Raw genomic sequence first — 12,808 nt, 5'->3', positions numbered from 1 at the left:
ATTTTAACAGCTGTTGGACGAGTGGCTTAGAAATGACAGCAGTCTGAAGTTGGTTGCAGTTTTTTCATCTCGCCCTGTATATCAAACTTACTTTCCAACCTTGATCCAAATTTAAAGTTTTTAGCTCTATCCGTTCACATAATACTAAATGGTACCAAATTAGATGTTAAGTACCATCTTTTCCTAGCCTGAAAGTTCGAATTTCCAAAAACCCCTTGGTGTACAACTATCCTGAACTCCATCCGTGACCATCATTCCAAATTTCTAAATTCCAGCACCACCGGTTCATTACGATTCCAATTTGTACCAAATTTAATACACATAAATACGAATTTCCAAAGCTTTCTACATACCCCAGTCCTACACTCCCCGAGTGATCTCAATAACAAATTTTAGGATTCTAGCTCTGTTGGTTCACCCAAATACAAATTGTACTTTATTTAGTACATATAAGTAGAATTTTCCAAAAGTACCTACATATCCCAATCCTATACTCCGACAGTAATCTTATTTTCAATTTTCAGGATACCAGCTCTATTGGTTCACCCAAATTCAAATTTTACCAAATTTAGTACCATTTAATACACTCAAATACAAATTTTCATAACTACCTACATCATATAGTGGTCTATTGCACTATATGTTCAAATTGCAGGATTCCAACTCCTCTACTGGTGCACCCAAAATTTTAATGGTACCAAATTTAGTATTTTTTAGTATTTTTATTTTAAAACATGAACCATCATCATTAAAAAACCAAAAAGGCAAACAACAAATAACAATAATTCCCAGATTATAAATTTTATTTGAACGGTAGCAGGTTGTCATATCTTATCTTATTTCACAATTGCCATATCATTGTCTGCTGCTGCTATTGAACCCAACAAAAATTCCCAATCATCAATCGTTCGATCGATCCATCGATTTATCGTTAAGTACTGCTCTAACGTCACCGTCCTTCTTCCGAATCGCAAGAACAACGAAACTCAATACAGGTTAATCACGTCCTCGTTTAGGTGATAAAAATCACTTCTCTCTTCCATATTTATGGCTATTATTAGAAGAACACTCGAACTTTAAAGTGTTATTATACCATACAACGCTCTAAATAAATAAATAAAAAGCACGGGCTATGATTTTCCCTTAAATTCAAAAACCGATAACATGAAAATGAGCGTAAAATACGTTTTGAAAATTTATGAATGTAGTGAGGCACTTTCAAGTGCCGAGACTCGCGACATAAAATTAATGAGAATGAAAGTATGATTTGACATAAAATTTGAATGTAAACAAATTTCGTGGTTATGATGTTGTTATGAAAGTTCTGGTATTTGCGTTCCTTTATGATGATTATGATTAGCGGTGAGATGAGGGGGAAAAAAACTTCGGAATCCGTGCATTCTAGGTATATTGTGTCTTCGGCAATATTATAGATAAAAATATGAAGAATATTTTGGTCAACATTTTCAACCTTTAAGAAAGTCAACAAATAGGTCTTTTTGGTTCTTTTTTCAAAATATGACTAAAAACTACCTTCAAGCGGGATCGTAGCAAGTCAAAATATTCCACAAAATTACATGAAATTCTACTATAGATTCTAAAAGACGTCAAGGGTAGAAATTTTACCTAAACACCAGGAATTCAAATTTATTGAAAACACATTTTACGGTTAAAACCAGGCTTTTTGTGGGTTTGTGCAAAAATCTTCTACCAAGCACTATTTCAGAAGGATGATGTCAAAGGTGAAAATATTCAACATAAAGTTTTACTATGAGTCACCAAAGAACAGAAATCCCTATTTCCACTTCATACCAAAAATTTAATTGCAACAGTATCTTCAAAAAAGAAAATGATTTTTTTATATCAATTTTGTCTTGCAAGAGACGCCTGAATGTTACATAGAATTTCGTTTTAGGTCAAGTATGTCAAAAGAAGATCTATTCTACAAAAATTCAAAATCTATATAATGAAAGTTAAAATTATTTGCTTGTTTTTTTTTTTTTTTTTTTACTGATCTAACCCGAGTCAAAATCTCACTTTGTAATTTATTTTTTTGGGGAAAGTGTCAGTGGAAGAATTATTCCAGATTAAATTTCATTGTGAGTCTCTGAACAAAAGAAATTTGTAAACTTAATATGTACCATAAAAAGTAGCGTCAATTTTTTTATTAACAAAACCTTGTTTATTTTTGCTACAAACTTTTGAAAAAGCTTGAGATCTGAATTATTCTTACAAGGGACTATTTCTAAAAGTGGACCGATGCGACAAATATTCTGTGGGTCTCTATCAAATTGCAAAGCTCTATTCTAAATATTACGAACTATATCTTCCTTTGTATATAGTCAAAATTATATAAAGCCCACTTTGAATATTCTACAACCCAGACCTTAAAAATCAACGATTATTTTCATGTTGTCTGAAAAAATATCCTTAAAAAATCCACGTTTTGTCTGTTGTTCTTTGGAAAATATCCTAAACAATTCAAGATTTGCCTGCTAATCCTTAAACAATTATCCTTAAAATTGCCGAATAATGGTCTGTTGGTCTGATTATTGGACTTTATTCAGCTTATTTTGGATTTTGTTGGCTGCTAGTCCTTGAAAAAATATCCTTAAAAAATCTTCAAATATTGGTCTCTTGTTACGTAAAAACAATTTTAGAAAATTTAAGGTTATGGACCATTAAAAAATCTAATGATTATTGGTCTGTTTGTCCTCGAAAGGGGTACTTTTTGACATTTCCATATCCATCGATTTTTTCAAGAGAGTATTGAAAATGTTGGATATTGGTCTGTTGGTCCTTGAAAGGGCTACTCATTGACATTTTCGTATCTTTCAAGTTTTTCAAGAGAGTATTGAAAATGTTGAAATATTTACAGGGTGAGATAAAAAAAAACTGCAACAAAGTTAAACGCCATAATTTTTACAAATTTACAAGAGCTTGCTTGAGCTGATCGACACTGGTATTTTTTAGTGCCAACCTTGCTTTAAAAAATACTCCAGACACAATAGTCGAACGGATAGGTATCCGGTATTGGTTTTTTGGTGCCCATTGTGCGCTGGAAATGAAGCGAGGAACCTTATTTTGTAACCATTCTTGGGTGGCGCGTTCTGATTGCGATGGTGCTGGGTCCTGTTGGAATGTCCAAGATCTGGGGTCAAAATGTTTGCGTGCCCAAGGCTTTGATATACCCTCCCGAATATTTTCCGCGATAATATTCGGCATTTATTCTGATGCCATGGTCGATTAATACGAGCGGAAAGCGGTCATGGGTTGTTATGGCGTCCCACACCATCACCATGGCCGGCGCTTGAGTTCTGGTGGTCAAACGAAGGTGCACATTTTCAGCTGACCGCTTTGGCAAATAAACACGACCATTTTGTTTGTTTACAAACTGCTGGACAACGAATGTTTTCTCATCGGAGAAAACCAAATTCGGCAGTTCACCACTTTCGGTCAAGCGAAGCAACTCTTTAGCTCTTTTGAGTCTATTTTCTTTCTGATGCGTTGTAAGTTATTGCAATTTTTGGAATGTCAATGGCTTTACCCCGAGCTCATTTTTCAATATTTGCCGAATGGAATTTTGCGATATGTTCAGCTCACAAGCCATTTTTCGGCCACTGCGACGCGAGTTTCGATCAAGTCGCTTTTTTACTTTTCGAACCATTTCTGCTGATGTTGTTGTTTTTTCCGTCCAGGTCCTTGACGGTGGGCTACGCTACCAGTATCACGGTAAAGAGTAACAAGCGATGGTACGAGACACAAAAGATTATTCGCATTTAATTTCTGGAGTGCTCCTACGATAGCCACTTGTGGTTTTCCAGCCAAATATAAAGAAATCACACTATCACGCTCGAATTCCATCACTAATAACTTATTTTCTGGAAAATGCTTTTGTACGCTTGTAAACAATATAATGAGCTGTCACTGGAATAACTAAAGTTAGGTGCAGTTTTTTCATCTCACTCAGTATTTGCTCGGCATCAAAGCAATCTTAACTTCAAGTTTTAGGACGCCTTTACTCCACGTCCTACCTTGACAGGGACATGTAGTCCAAAAGTTAAAAATTAAAACCATTTGGAAGGCAGGGCCTGATGTTTGTATAACAGACAAAATATGAAATTTTTCATATAAAATGTGTCAAAAAAAATGTTTAAAAAAAAATTCATAGTGAATGGGAAAAGCATGTCCAAGGAAAACATGACTAGGACCTCAAATCTGGTATCTAGGAGCTACATTAAGCGTTTTTGATGGAGATGTGTTCTAGCTTCTACAACAACTCCGACTGGAAAATCCAGTTAAAATTTTCAAATCACTTAAAATCGGCAAAACTCGGGACCAAACTTAAATTATTTTTCTAGGCCGTATTTATGTCAACACTTGGAACCAAATCGAACATTTTTTTCTAGGCCTTATTTTTATTTAATCACAACTCCAAATCGATTAAAAGTCCAGTTAAAGACTACGGCTGAGACCTCAACACTGTCAAAAATTAGGAAGTGTCCCTATATGGGGCATCTATCAAATAATTGACCACAAAACAACCGTTATGAGATAGTCAGTCCTTTACCCACTGCGAGTCTAAAATACTAAGAGGTAGTCCATGGACTGTTAATAATTGGACTTAAAATTGTATGGAGTTATTCCAAAAATGTCTCCTACATTGAATATTCTTCGTAAGGATACGTTATACCTATTGATATTTGAAAATATGATATTTAGCCACTTCAGCTGAAAATAATGCCAGAACCTTGGGAACACCTAAATGTGCCAGAAATACTAATGGAACATTTTTTGTGGGCCAATGCTGGCTCAATTTACAACCAATTCTTTTAAAAAATTGTTGGTAAAATCATAAAATATCGGAAGCAAGAATGAGTCGTTATAGAGGTAGATATAGAGAATGTGCCAAACAGAAGACCTATATTGAAAGATTTTTGCAAGGAATGGTTCTAATCAATGATATTCTGAAAGTTTGTATAGGCCAAGGCCTTCAAAATTACGAAAATCAGAATTTACCGTCTTATTATATATGCCATCCATTCATGGGAGAACATTTGTCATTCTAAAGAAGGCCACATATGTCTACACAGAACCTAGGGAAGAGTCTTCCTTATAAAGATCTACGTATAAAGGTCAGCATTCAATGATCTTCCATATCAGAAAGTTCCGTTGAAACGTCTTATTTAAAAAGGGGATCTCATAAGGGGTATTTTCTTTAAAAAAGCTCTCAAAGTCATTCTCAGTCTCATAATATGTCTACTATTATTGTGAAAGGCAAATTTGGATTCTCAAAAATATTGTTCCTCGCCTCTACTTCCAAATCCAAAAAATTCCAGGGATATCTACATTGAAAAAAAAGAACAACATTTGTTTTTGTTTTTTTTCCTCTTAATTTATTATAATATCAACAGTACTATAGCACCAAAGAATACAAGTTCACATTTTCCGGTAATCTAATAAGCGATGCCAGTGTTGGACTTGATCCAATCCAAGTAGCTGGTGACACGAGTGAAGGCAGCTGGGTAGCCCTTGGCGCAACCGGCAGAAGAACCGAAGGAGGTCAAACCAACTTGAACCTTGGAAGATTCCAAAACCAATGGGCCGCCAGAGTCACCGTTGCAGGTAGAAACACCACCGGGAGTGGAGACACAGATGTTGGAGGAAGTGACAATGGAGGTACCATAGGTGGCAGCACAGACGGTGTTGGTGATGATTTGCATACGGGCCCATTGCAAGTTGTTGGTGACCGAGGTGGCGGAGTCGGAAATCTTGCCCCAACCGGAGGCGATGGCATAATCACCGGCATAAGTGGAGTAGGAGCTGGCAATGGCGGGCAATTTAACGGCTTGGATGCGGCTGGTGTAGGAGACAGAGGGGATCTTGATCAAGGAGATATCGTTCTTCAAGGTCTTGCTGTTCCAGCCAGAGTGGATGATGATGTTGCTGCTGGAGACGGTGTGGGTGACTTCAGCGGAGGTGCGAACGGTGGCGCCCAAGTAGACGGTGACGGAGGAGATACTAAAATTTTACAATTTTTAAAAATGAGCCTTTAATTATTAAAATTGTCCATCCAAACTTACCCATCGGTACAGTGAGCAGCGGTCAAAACCCATTGGGAACCAATCAAGGAACCACCACACCAGGACGATGAGAGAGCGCTAATTTTCAAGGAAAGACCAACTTGGTAGGGGAATTGTCCAACGCTGGCAGTGTTGCCGTTGGTAATGCGACCCTCGCTTTCAACGACGGGCATAACGACGCTGCGGGATTCCATATTTTCGGCTCTCAAGTCGAAGGCAGAGGCGGTGGCCAAAGCCAAGGCAAAAATAACCAAGAATTTCATGTTGCTGCGGTGATACAACTGATACAGGCCTTGGCATAGTTTTGGGGTTTTTATACGCCGAAATTTCCGAATTTCTTATCGCCAATTCTGGGCGATAGTTTGAAGTGTGCCCAAAGTGATAATAGCAAATAATACTGGTCAGTTCTTAAATCTTATCTGCGGCTGGGTTTGCCCTTTGATAATTTTTTGCACTATTTCAGATATAAATCAAATAGGTTTTTGCAAATTCATTTGTTTATCTCCTGTCTAGTAATCTGTGATAATAATATTGGAGAATTGGGTTATATAACTGTCATCGAGTGCATTTGATAAAACCAATAAAATATTGTCGGCATTTCTTTTATTTGTATAAAAACCGCAAAGGTTCTTGGGTTCGGTATCAGTTGTATCACAGCAGCAACATGAAATTCTTGGTTATTTTTGCATTGGCTTTGGCCACTGCCTCAGCCTTCGACTTGAGAGCCGAAAATGTGGAATCCCGCAGCGTCGTTATGCCCGTCGTTGAAACCGAGGGCCGTATTACCAATGGCAACACTGCCTCGGTTGGTCAATTCCCCTACCAAGTTGGTCTTTCCTTGAAAATTAGCGCTCTCTCATCGTCCTGGTGTGGTGGTTCCTTGATTGGTTCCCAATGGGTTTTGACCGCTGCTCACTGTACCGATGGGTAAGCTGCAATTTGTTTGAATCCAAAATATATTCGAATTAAATTTTTATTTGTAAAAATCAAATTTTAGTGTCTCCTCCGTCACTGTCTACTTGGGCGCCACCGTACGCACCTCCGCTGAAGTTACCCACACCGTTTCCAGCAGCAACATCATCATCCACTCTGGCTGGAATAGCAAGACTGTTAAGAACGATATCTCCTTGATCAAGATCCCCTCCGTGTCCTACACCAGCCGCATCCAAGCCGTTAAATTGCCCGCCATTGCCAACTCTTACTCCACCTATGCCGGTGATTATGCCATCGCTTCCGGTTGGGGCCGTATCTCTGACTCTGCCACCGGTGTTACCAACAACCTGCAATGGGCCCGCATGCAAATCATCACCAACACCGTCTGTGCTGCCACCTATGGTACCTCCATTGTTACCTCGTCCAACATTTGTGTCTCCACTCCCGGTGGTGTTTCTACCTGCAACGGTGATTCTGGCGGCCCATTGGTTTTGGAATCCTCCAAGGTTCAAGTTGGTTTGACCTCCTTCGGTTCTTCGGCCGGTTGCGCCAAGGGTTACCCAGCTGCCTTCACTCGTGTCACCAGCTACTTGGATTGGATCAAGTCCAACACTGGTATCTCTTATTAAAAAGTGGCTGATATTTGTAAAACGAATTTATCTTTGTTTGAATAGAAGTTTATTTTTATTTTAATAAATGGTAATTTTATAGAATTTAATTATATAAACAAAAAAAATATTTTTTGAAAAATCCGGTATTATTGGTCCGTTGGTCCTTTCAAAACACATTTTTAAAAAAAATCAAAAATATTGATCTGTTTTTCCTCGAAATAAAATTCTTAAAAAATCCAGGGTTATCGGTTTGTAAAAATATTTTTAAAAAATCCAAGATTATTCTTATTCGATAATAGGTCTGTTGGCCCTTCAACAGATATTCTTAAAAATCCACGATCTGTCTGTTGGTCCTTAAAAATATTCTTAAAAAATCCACGAATATTGGTCTGTTCGCCCTTGAGAAAAATGTTGTTAGAAAGTCCAAAACTATTGGTCCTTGAAAAAAAAAATATTAAAAAATCCTGTTGGTCTTTGAAAAAAAACATTCTTAAAAAATGCACGATTATTAATCCGTTGGTCCCTGACAAAATATTCGTTAAAAAAATCTTAAGTTATTGGTCTATTGATCCTTAAAATATTCTTAAAAATCTCCGCTTATTGGTCTGTTGGTCATTTGAAAAAATATTTAAAAGAAAAATCAATACAATTGCCCTTAAAAAAATATTTTTAAAAAATTCACGATTTTTGGTCCGTTGGTCCTTGAAAAAAATAAAAAAAATCCAAAAGTGTCTCTGAAAAACTAGTCTTAAAAAAAATAACGATTGTTTGTCTGTTGGTTCTTGGAAAAATATTCTTAAAAAAATCCAAGATTATTGTTCTGTTGGTCCTTGAAAAAAGATTTTTAACAAATTTGGGGTCTATTGGTCCTTGAGAAAAATTTTGTTAGAAAATCCAAGACTATTGGTCCTTGAAAAAATATTCTTAAAAAGAACCCTCTTGGTCCTTGAAAAAAAAAAAAAACATTCTAAAAATAAAACATTCAAAATATTCTTAAAAAAAACCTAGATTGTTGGTCTTTTGATCCTTAAGAACATATTCCTAAAAATCACAGCTTAATGGTCTGTTGGTCCTTTGAAAAAATATTTAAAAAAAAATCCAAGATTATTGGTCCGTTGGTCCATAAAAAAATATGAAAAAATCCAAGATTATTGGTTCGTTGGTTCTTAAAAAAATATTTAAAAAAAAAACAAGATTTTTAGTCCTTGAAAAAATGAAAAAAAAAATACAAGTTCATACCTGAAAACAAGTCTTAAAAAATCAACGATTGCTTGTCTGATGGTCCTTGAAAAATTATTCTTAAAAAATCCGGTTGGTTCTTGAAAAATCATTCTTCAAAAATCCGTCATTATTGGTCTCTTGGTCCTTGGAAACACATTCTTAAAAAATCCAAAATCATTGGTCTGTTGGTCCTTGAAAAAAATTTTTTGTTAAAAATCTGTGAAAAAATATTCCTAACAAATCTATGATCAATGGTGTGTTGTTCCTTGAAATATTATTCTTAAAAAAAATCACTAGTATTGGTCTGGTATTCCTTGAAAAAATACCGTTTAAAAATCCACGATTATTGGTCTGTTGGTTCTTGAAAAATATTCTTTGACAAGATGTCCTTGAAAAAATATTTTTAAAAATCCAAGATTGTAGGTCCTTAAAAAAATATTCTTCAAGAAACCACGATTATTCTTCTGTTGGTCCTTGAAAAAATATTTTTGAAAAGTTGTTGGTCCTTCAAAAAATATTTTTATAAAATCCAAAATCATTTATCTGTTGGTCCTTGAAAAAACTTTCTTAAAAATCCCTGAAAAAAATATTCTAAAAAACCAAGATTATAAGCCTTTTGGTCCTTGAAAAATTCACGATTAATATTGTCTGGTGGTCCTTGAGAAAACATTGTTAACAATCCTTGGAAAAATATTCTTAAAAAATCCACAATTATAAGCCTTTTGGTCCTTGAGAAAATATTCTTAGAAATCCAGGATTATTGGTCTGTTGGTCCTTGAAGAAATATTTTTAAAAAATCCACGATAATTTTTCTGTTAGTCCTTGAAAAAATATTCTTCAAAAATCCACGATTATTCGTCTGTAGTGCTCGAAAAAATAATCGGTAGATATTCAAATATCCTTAAAAACCGATTGTTGGTCTTTTAGTCCTTGAAAAAAAAATCAAAATCCACAATTATTCTTCTGTAAGTCCTCGAAAAAATATTCTTAAAAAATTCACGATTATTTGTCTGATAGTCCTTAAAAATGTTTTAAAAACGTCCTTGATAATTGGTCCGTTTGTAATGAAAAAATATTCTTAAAAAATCCGCGATTATTGGTCTTTAGGTCTTTGAAAAATATTCTTTAAAAATCCACGATTATTGGTCCTTGAAAAAATATTCTTAAAAAAATCCGGTTAGTCCTTAAAAAGTTCTTCTAAAATCCGCTTGGTCCTTGAACAAATATTTTTAAAAATTCCGCGATTATTGGTCTGCGGATCCTTGAAAAAATTATTCTTAAAAATATCCACGATTGTTTTTCTTTTAGTCCTTGGATAATCCAGTGTTATCGGTCTGTTGGATCCTGAAAAACTTTTCTTAACAAATCCGCGACAATTGTTCTGTTTGTCCTTGAAAAATCCTTGTCCTTGTGTTGGTCCTTGCAAAATTTTCATAAAAAATCCCGATTAACGGTCTTTTGGTTCTGGAAAAATATTCGTTAAAAACCACGATTATTGACATCTTAGTCCTTTTTTTCAATTATTAGTCTATTGGTCCTTGAGAAAATATTGTCCTTGTGAAAAAATTTTGGTCCACTGGTACTTGAGAAAATACTGTTAAACATTTCCGATTATTGACATGTTCTTTAATTGGTTCGGTTCTTGAGGAAAAAAGGACAAAACAGGATTATTGGTCTGTAAGTCCTTAAAAGATGCAAAATTATTGGTCTGTTTGGTTCTTGAAAAATCTTTAAAAAAAACCCGATTATCGGTCTTTTGGTCCTTAAAGAAAATATTCTTAAAAATCCACGATTATTGATCTGTTGGTCCTTGAAAAATGTTTTCAAAAAATTGCGATATCAAAACCTTTGATTGGAACACCAAACACCTATCATTGATTTCAGCTTTTCCAGTTGGATATTTTGATGAAATGTTTTCATTTGTTTTTCCAAAACTACTCCCTCCATTGCATGTTATTTTCCAACGGTCTCTTTCATTCTCGATGGCATTTCGTTGCATTTCAGCCGACAATTACGTTATGGAAAATCGAAATCATGTTTTGGAAGCTAGTCACATTTGCATAAATTTTCTTCGATTTCTAGTCTCAACGCTCAAGCACACAGCATTAAACGGTTGCGTGTAAACGGCCATGGAGTTGTTTACTTGGCGCCAATTTTTGAAAAGAAATTTCTTGATGTTGCAAAGTTTTTGTTGTTGTTGTAGCCTCTTTTTTCTGTATATGACCCAAATTATTAATTAATTTATCAAACGTTCATGAAATGCTGCGAGTTTTTGTTATAAACAATTTTTTTTCCACTTTGTATTAATTTCTCTTTCTTTGTTGTTGTTTTATTTCTATTACAGGCGTTTAGTGAAAAATTATCAGCCCAAGAAAAAAGAAGAAGAAGATAATGAGTAAGTACGATATAATTAATAAAAAATATATAGACATGTGTTTGATTTGAAATATATATACATTTACAAATAATAAACAATATAATCTGAAAGAGAGAGAGAATGTGTGTGTGTGTGACTGTGTTGGTGTGTTGTTATTTTTAATATATAGAACTAAGTCCACAATCGGTGGATTTACTTGTTGAAATAGTGAGTATTTTGATGCCACATTATTGATGGGGGTTTGAGGCCATCCATGAACCACGTTGAACCATTGATCCTGGGTGATGTGCAGTAGTATCAGACAATATAAGCTTAAGAGATATTGAATAAAAATGAAAAAATAAAAGTATTCTGAAAAGAAAATCACGCATATACTGTTGAAGAACTTGAAAAATATTCTTAAAAAATATACATAAAAGCCCCAAAAAATATTCCTAAATTTCAAAAAAAAAAAAAAAAAAAATCCTCTAGAAAATTAAACCACAATTATTTTTCAGAGAGTCTTTGAAAATATATTTCTAAAAATATCACGAATATTACCCACATAGGTCTAGAAAACACATTGTTTAAGATCCACAAAAGTTAAAATTATAGTCCCCATAGACCTTGAAAATATTAAAATAATGCTAATATAGCCGTCATAGTCCTGCAAAAAAAAATACTCTTAAATAATCCATGAAGATCTGGACATTTTTTTAAAAGGTGAGAATATAACAATGATAGCCCTATTAAAGGGCTTGAAGAAATATTCTTGTGCAACACAAAAAATAGTTACAGGGGAAATACCGCAGATTATGAAAGTGGAGCTAAAAAAAGAAGACACGTGTATCGGCATTTTGAAAGTTTACAGCAAAAAGCAATCAAAATAGAGAGGTCAAGCCCACCCATCTTCCACATTTTTGGAAAATTTCAGATTAAGATTCTTCTGAATCCCTGAACATTACTTAAATAGTGTCTTTGGTAATATTTCAGATACAACCACGAGGATTTTTTTGGTGAAATGTTTTACCTTAAAGCGACTCATAAAAGTGGTATTTTTGGTCCTTTTTTAAAGTATGGCTAAGAAGTCCCATTAAAGGCGATCGTAGCAAGTCAAAATATTCAGAAAAAATTATTTGTCATAAAATTCTACTATAGGTCCTCGAAGACGTCAAGAGCGTAAATCTTACATCAAGAATTCATTTACATAAAAAAACACATTTTAGGGTTAAAATCATACTTAATGTGTGTTTTTGCAAAATTGTTCCTCAGAACAATTTTTTTACAAGGATGATTATTGGTCTGTTGGTCCCTGAAATAAAAATCTTCAAAAATCAACGGTTATTGGTCTGTTGGTCCTTGAAAAAAAATTTTTTTTCTTAACGAATTCGACATAATTGATCTCTTGGTCCTTTAAAAAATATTCTTATGAAATTCACATAAATTTGCGATCGTTCCTATCTTGGTCTTTAAAAAATTCACAATTATTGGTCTGTTGGTTCTTAAAAAAATATTCTGTTGTTCCTTGAAGAAATATTCTTAAAAAATCTCTTGGAAAATCTCCCTGAAAAAATATTCTTTAAAAAATCCACGTTGATTGGTCT

General features: G+C 34.5%; 3 protein-coding genes across 11 annotated transcripts in view; 2 read left to right on the top strand and 1 right to left on the bottom strand.

Annotated features, from left to right (window-relative positions):
* Window positions 1-12,808, top strand: part of LOC101890398 (formin-binding protein 1-like) — a 225,020-nt gene that overhangs the window by 187,072 nt on the left and 25,140 nt on the right. For all 9 annotated transcript variants that reach the window (XM_059125969.1, XM_059125966.1, XM_059125968.1 and 6 more), the window contains exon 4: window positions 11,193-11,243. In XM_059125969.1, the coding sequence (XP_058981952.1) occupies window positions 11,193-11,243 (51 nt within the window). The remainder of the gene's footprint in view (window positions 1-11,192; window positions 11,244-12,808) is intronic.
* LOC101890501 (serine protease 1-like) lies at window positions 5,405-6,378 on the bottom strand. Its single transcript, XM_020037833.2, has 2 exons — window positions 6,084-6,378; window positions 5,405-6,021 (listed from the first exon to the last, which is right to left on the bottom strand). The coding sequence occupies exons 1-2, from the start codon at window positions 6,344-6,346 to the stop codon at window positions 5,457-5,459; spliced, it is 828 nt and encodes a 275-aa protein (XP_019893392.1). The 5' UTR covers window positions 6,347-6,378; the 3' UTR covers window positions 5,405-5,456.
* LOC101890157 (serine protease 1-like) lies at window positions 6,717-7,734 on the top strand. The gene is made up of 2 exons (XM_011295454.3): window positions 6,717-7,010; window positions 7,081-7,734. The coding sequence occupies exons 1-2, from the start codon at window positions 6,748-6,750 to the stop codon at window positions 7,643-7,645; spliced, it is 828 nt and encodes a 275-aa protein (XP_011293756.1). The 5' UTR covers window positions 6,717-6,747; the 3' UTR covers window positions 7,646-7,734.

The sequence above is a fragment of the Musca domestica genome, unplaced genomic scaffold, assembly GCF_030504385.1.
Source record: "Musca domestica strain aabys unplaced genomic scaffold, Musca_domestica.polishedcontigs.V.1.1 36, whole genome shotgun sequence".
Taxonomy (NCBI): Eukaryota; Metazoa; Arthropoda; class Insecta; order Diptera; family Muscidae; genus Musca; species Musca domestica.
The sequence above is the reverse complement of the archived record's forward strand: the minus strand, read 5'-3'. Positions and strand labels throughout refer to the sequence as shown.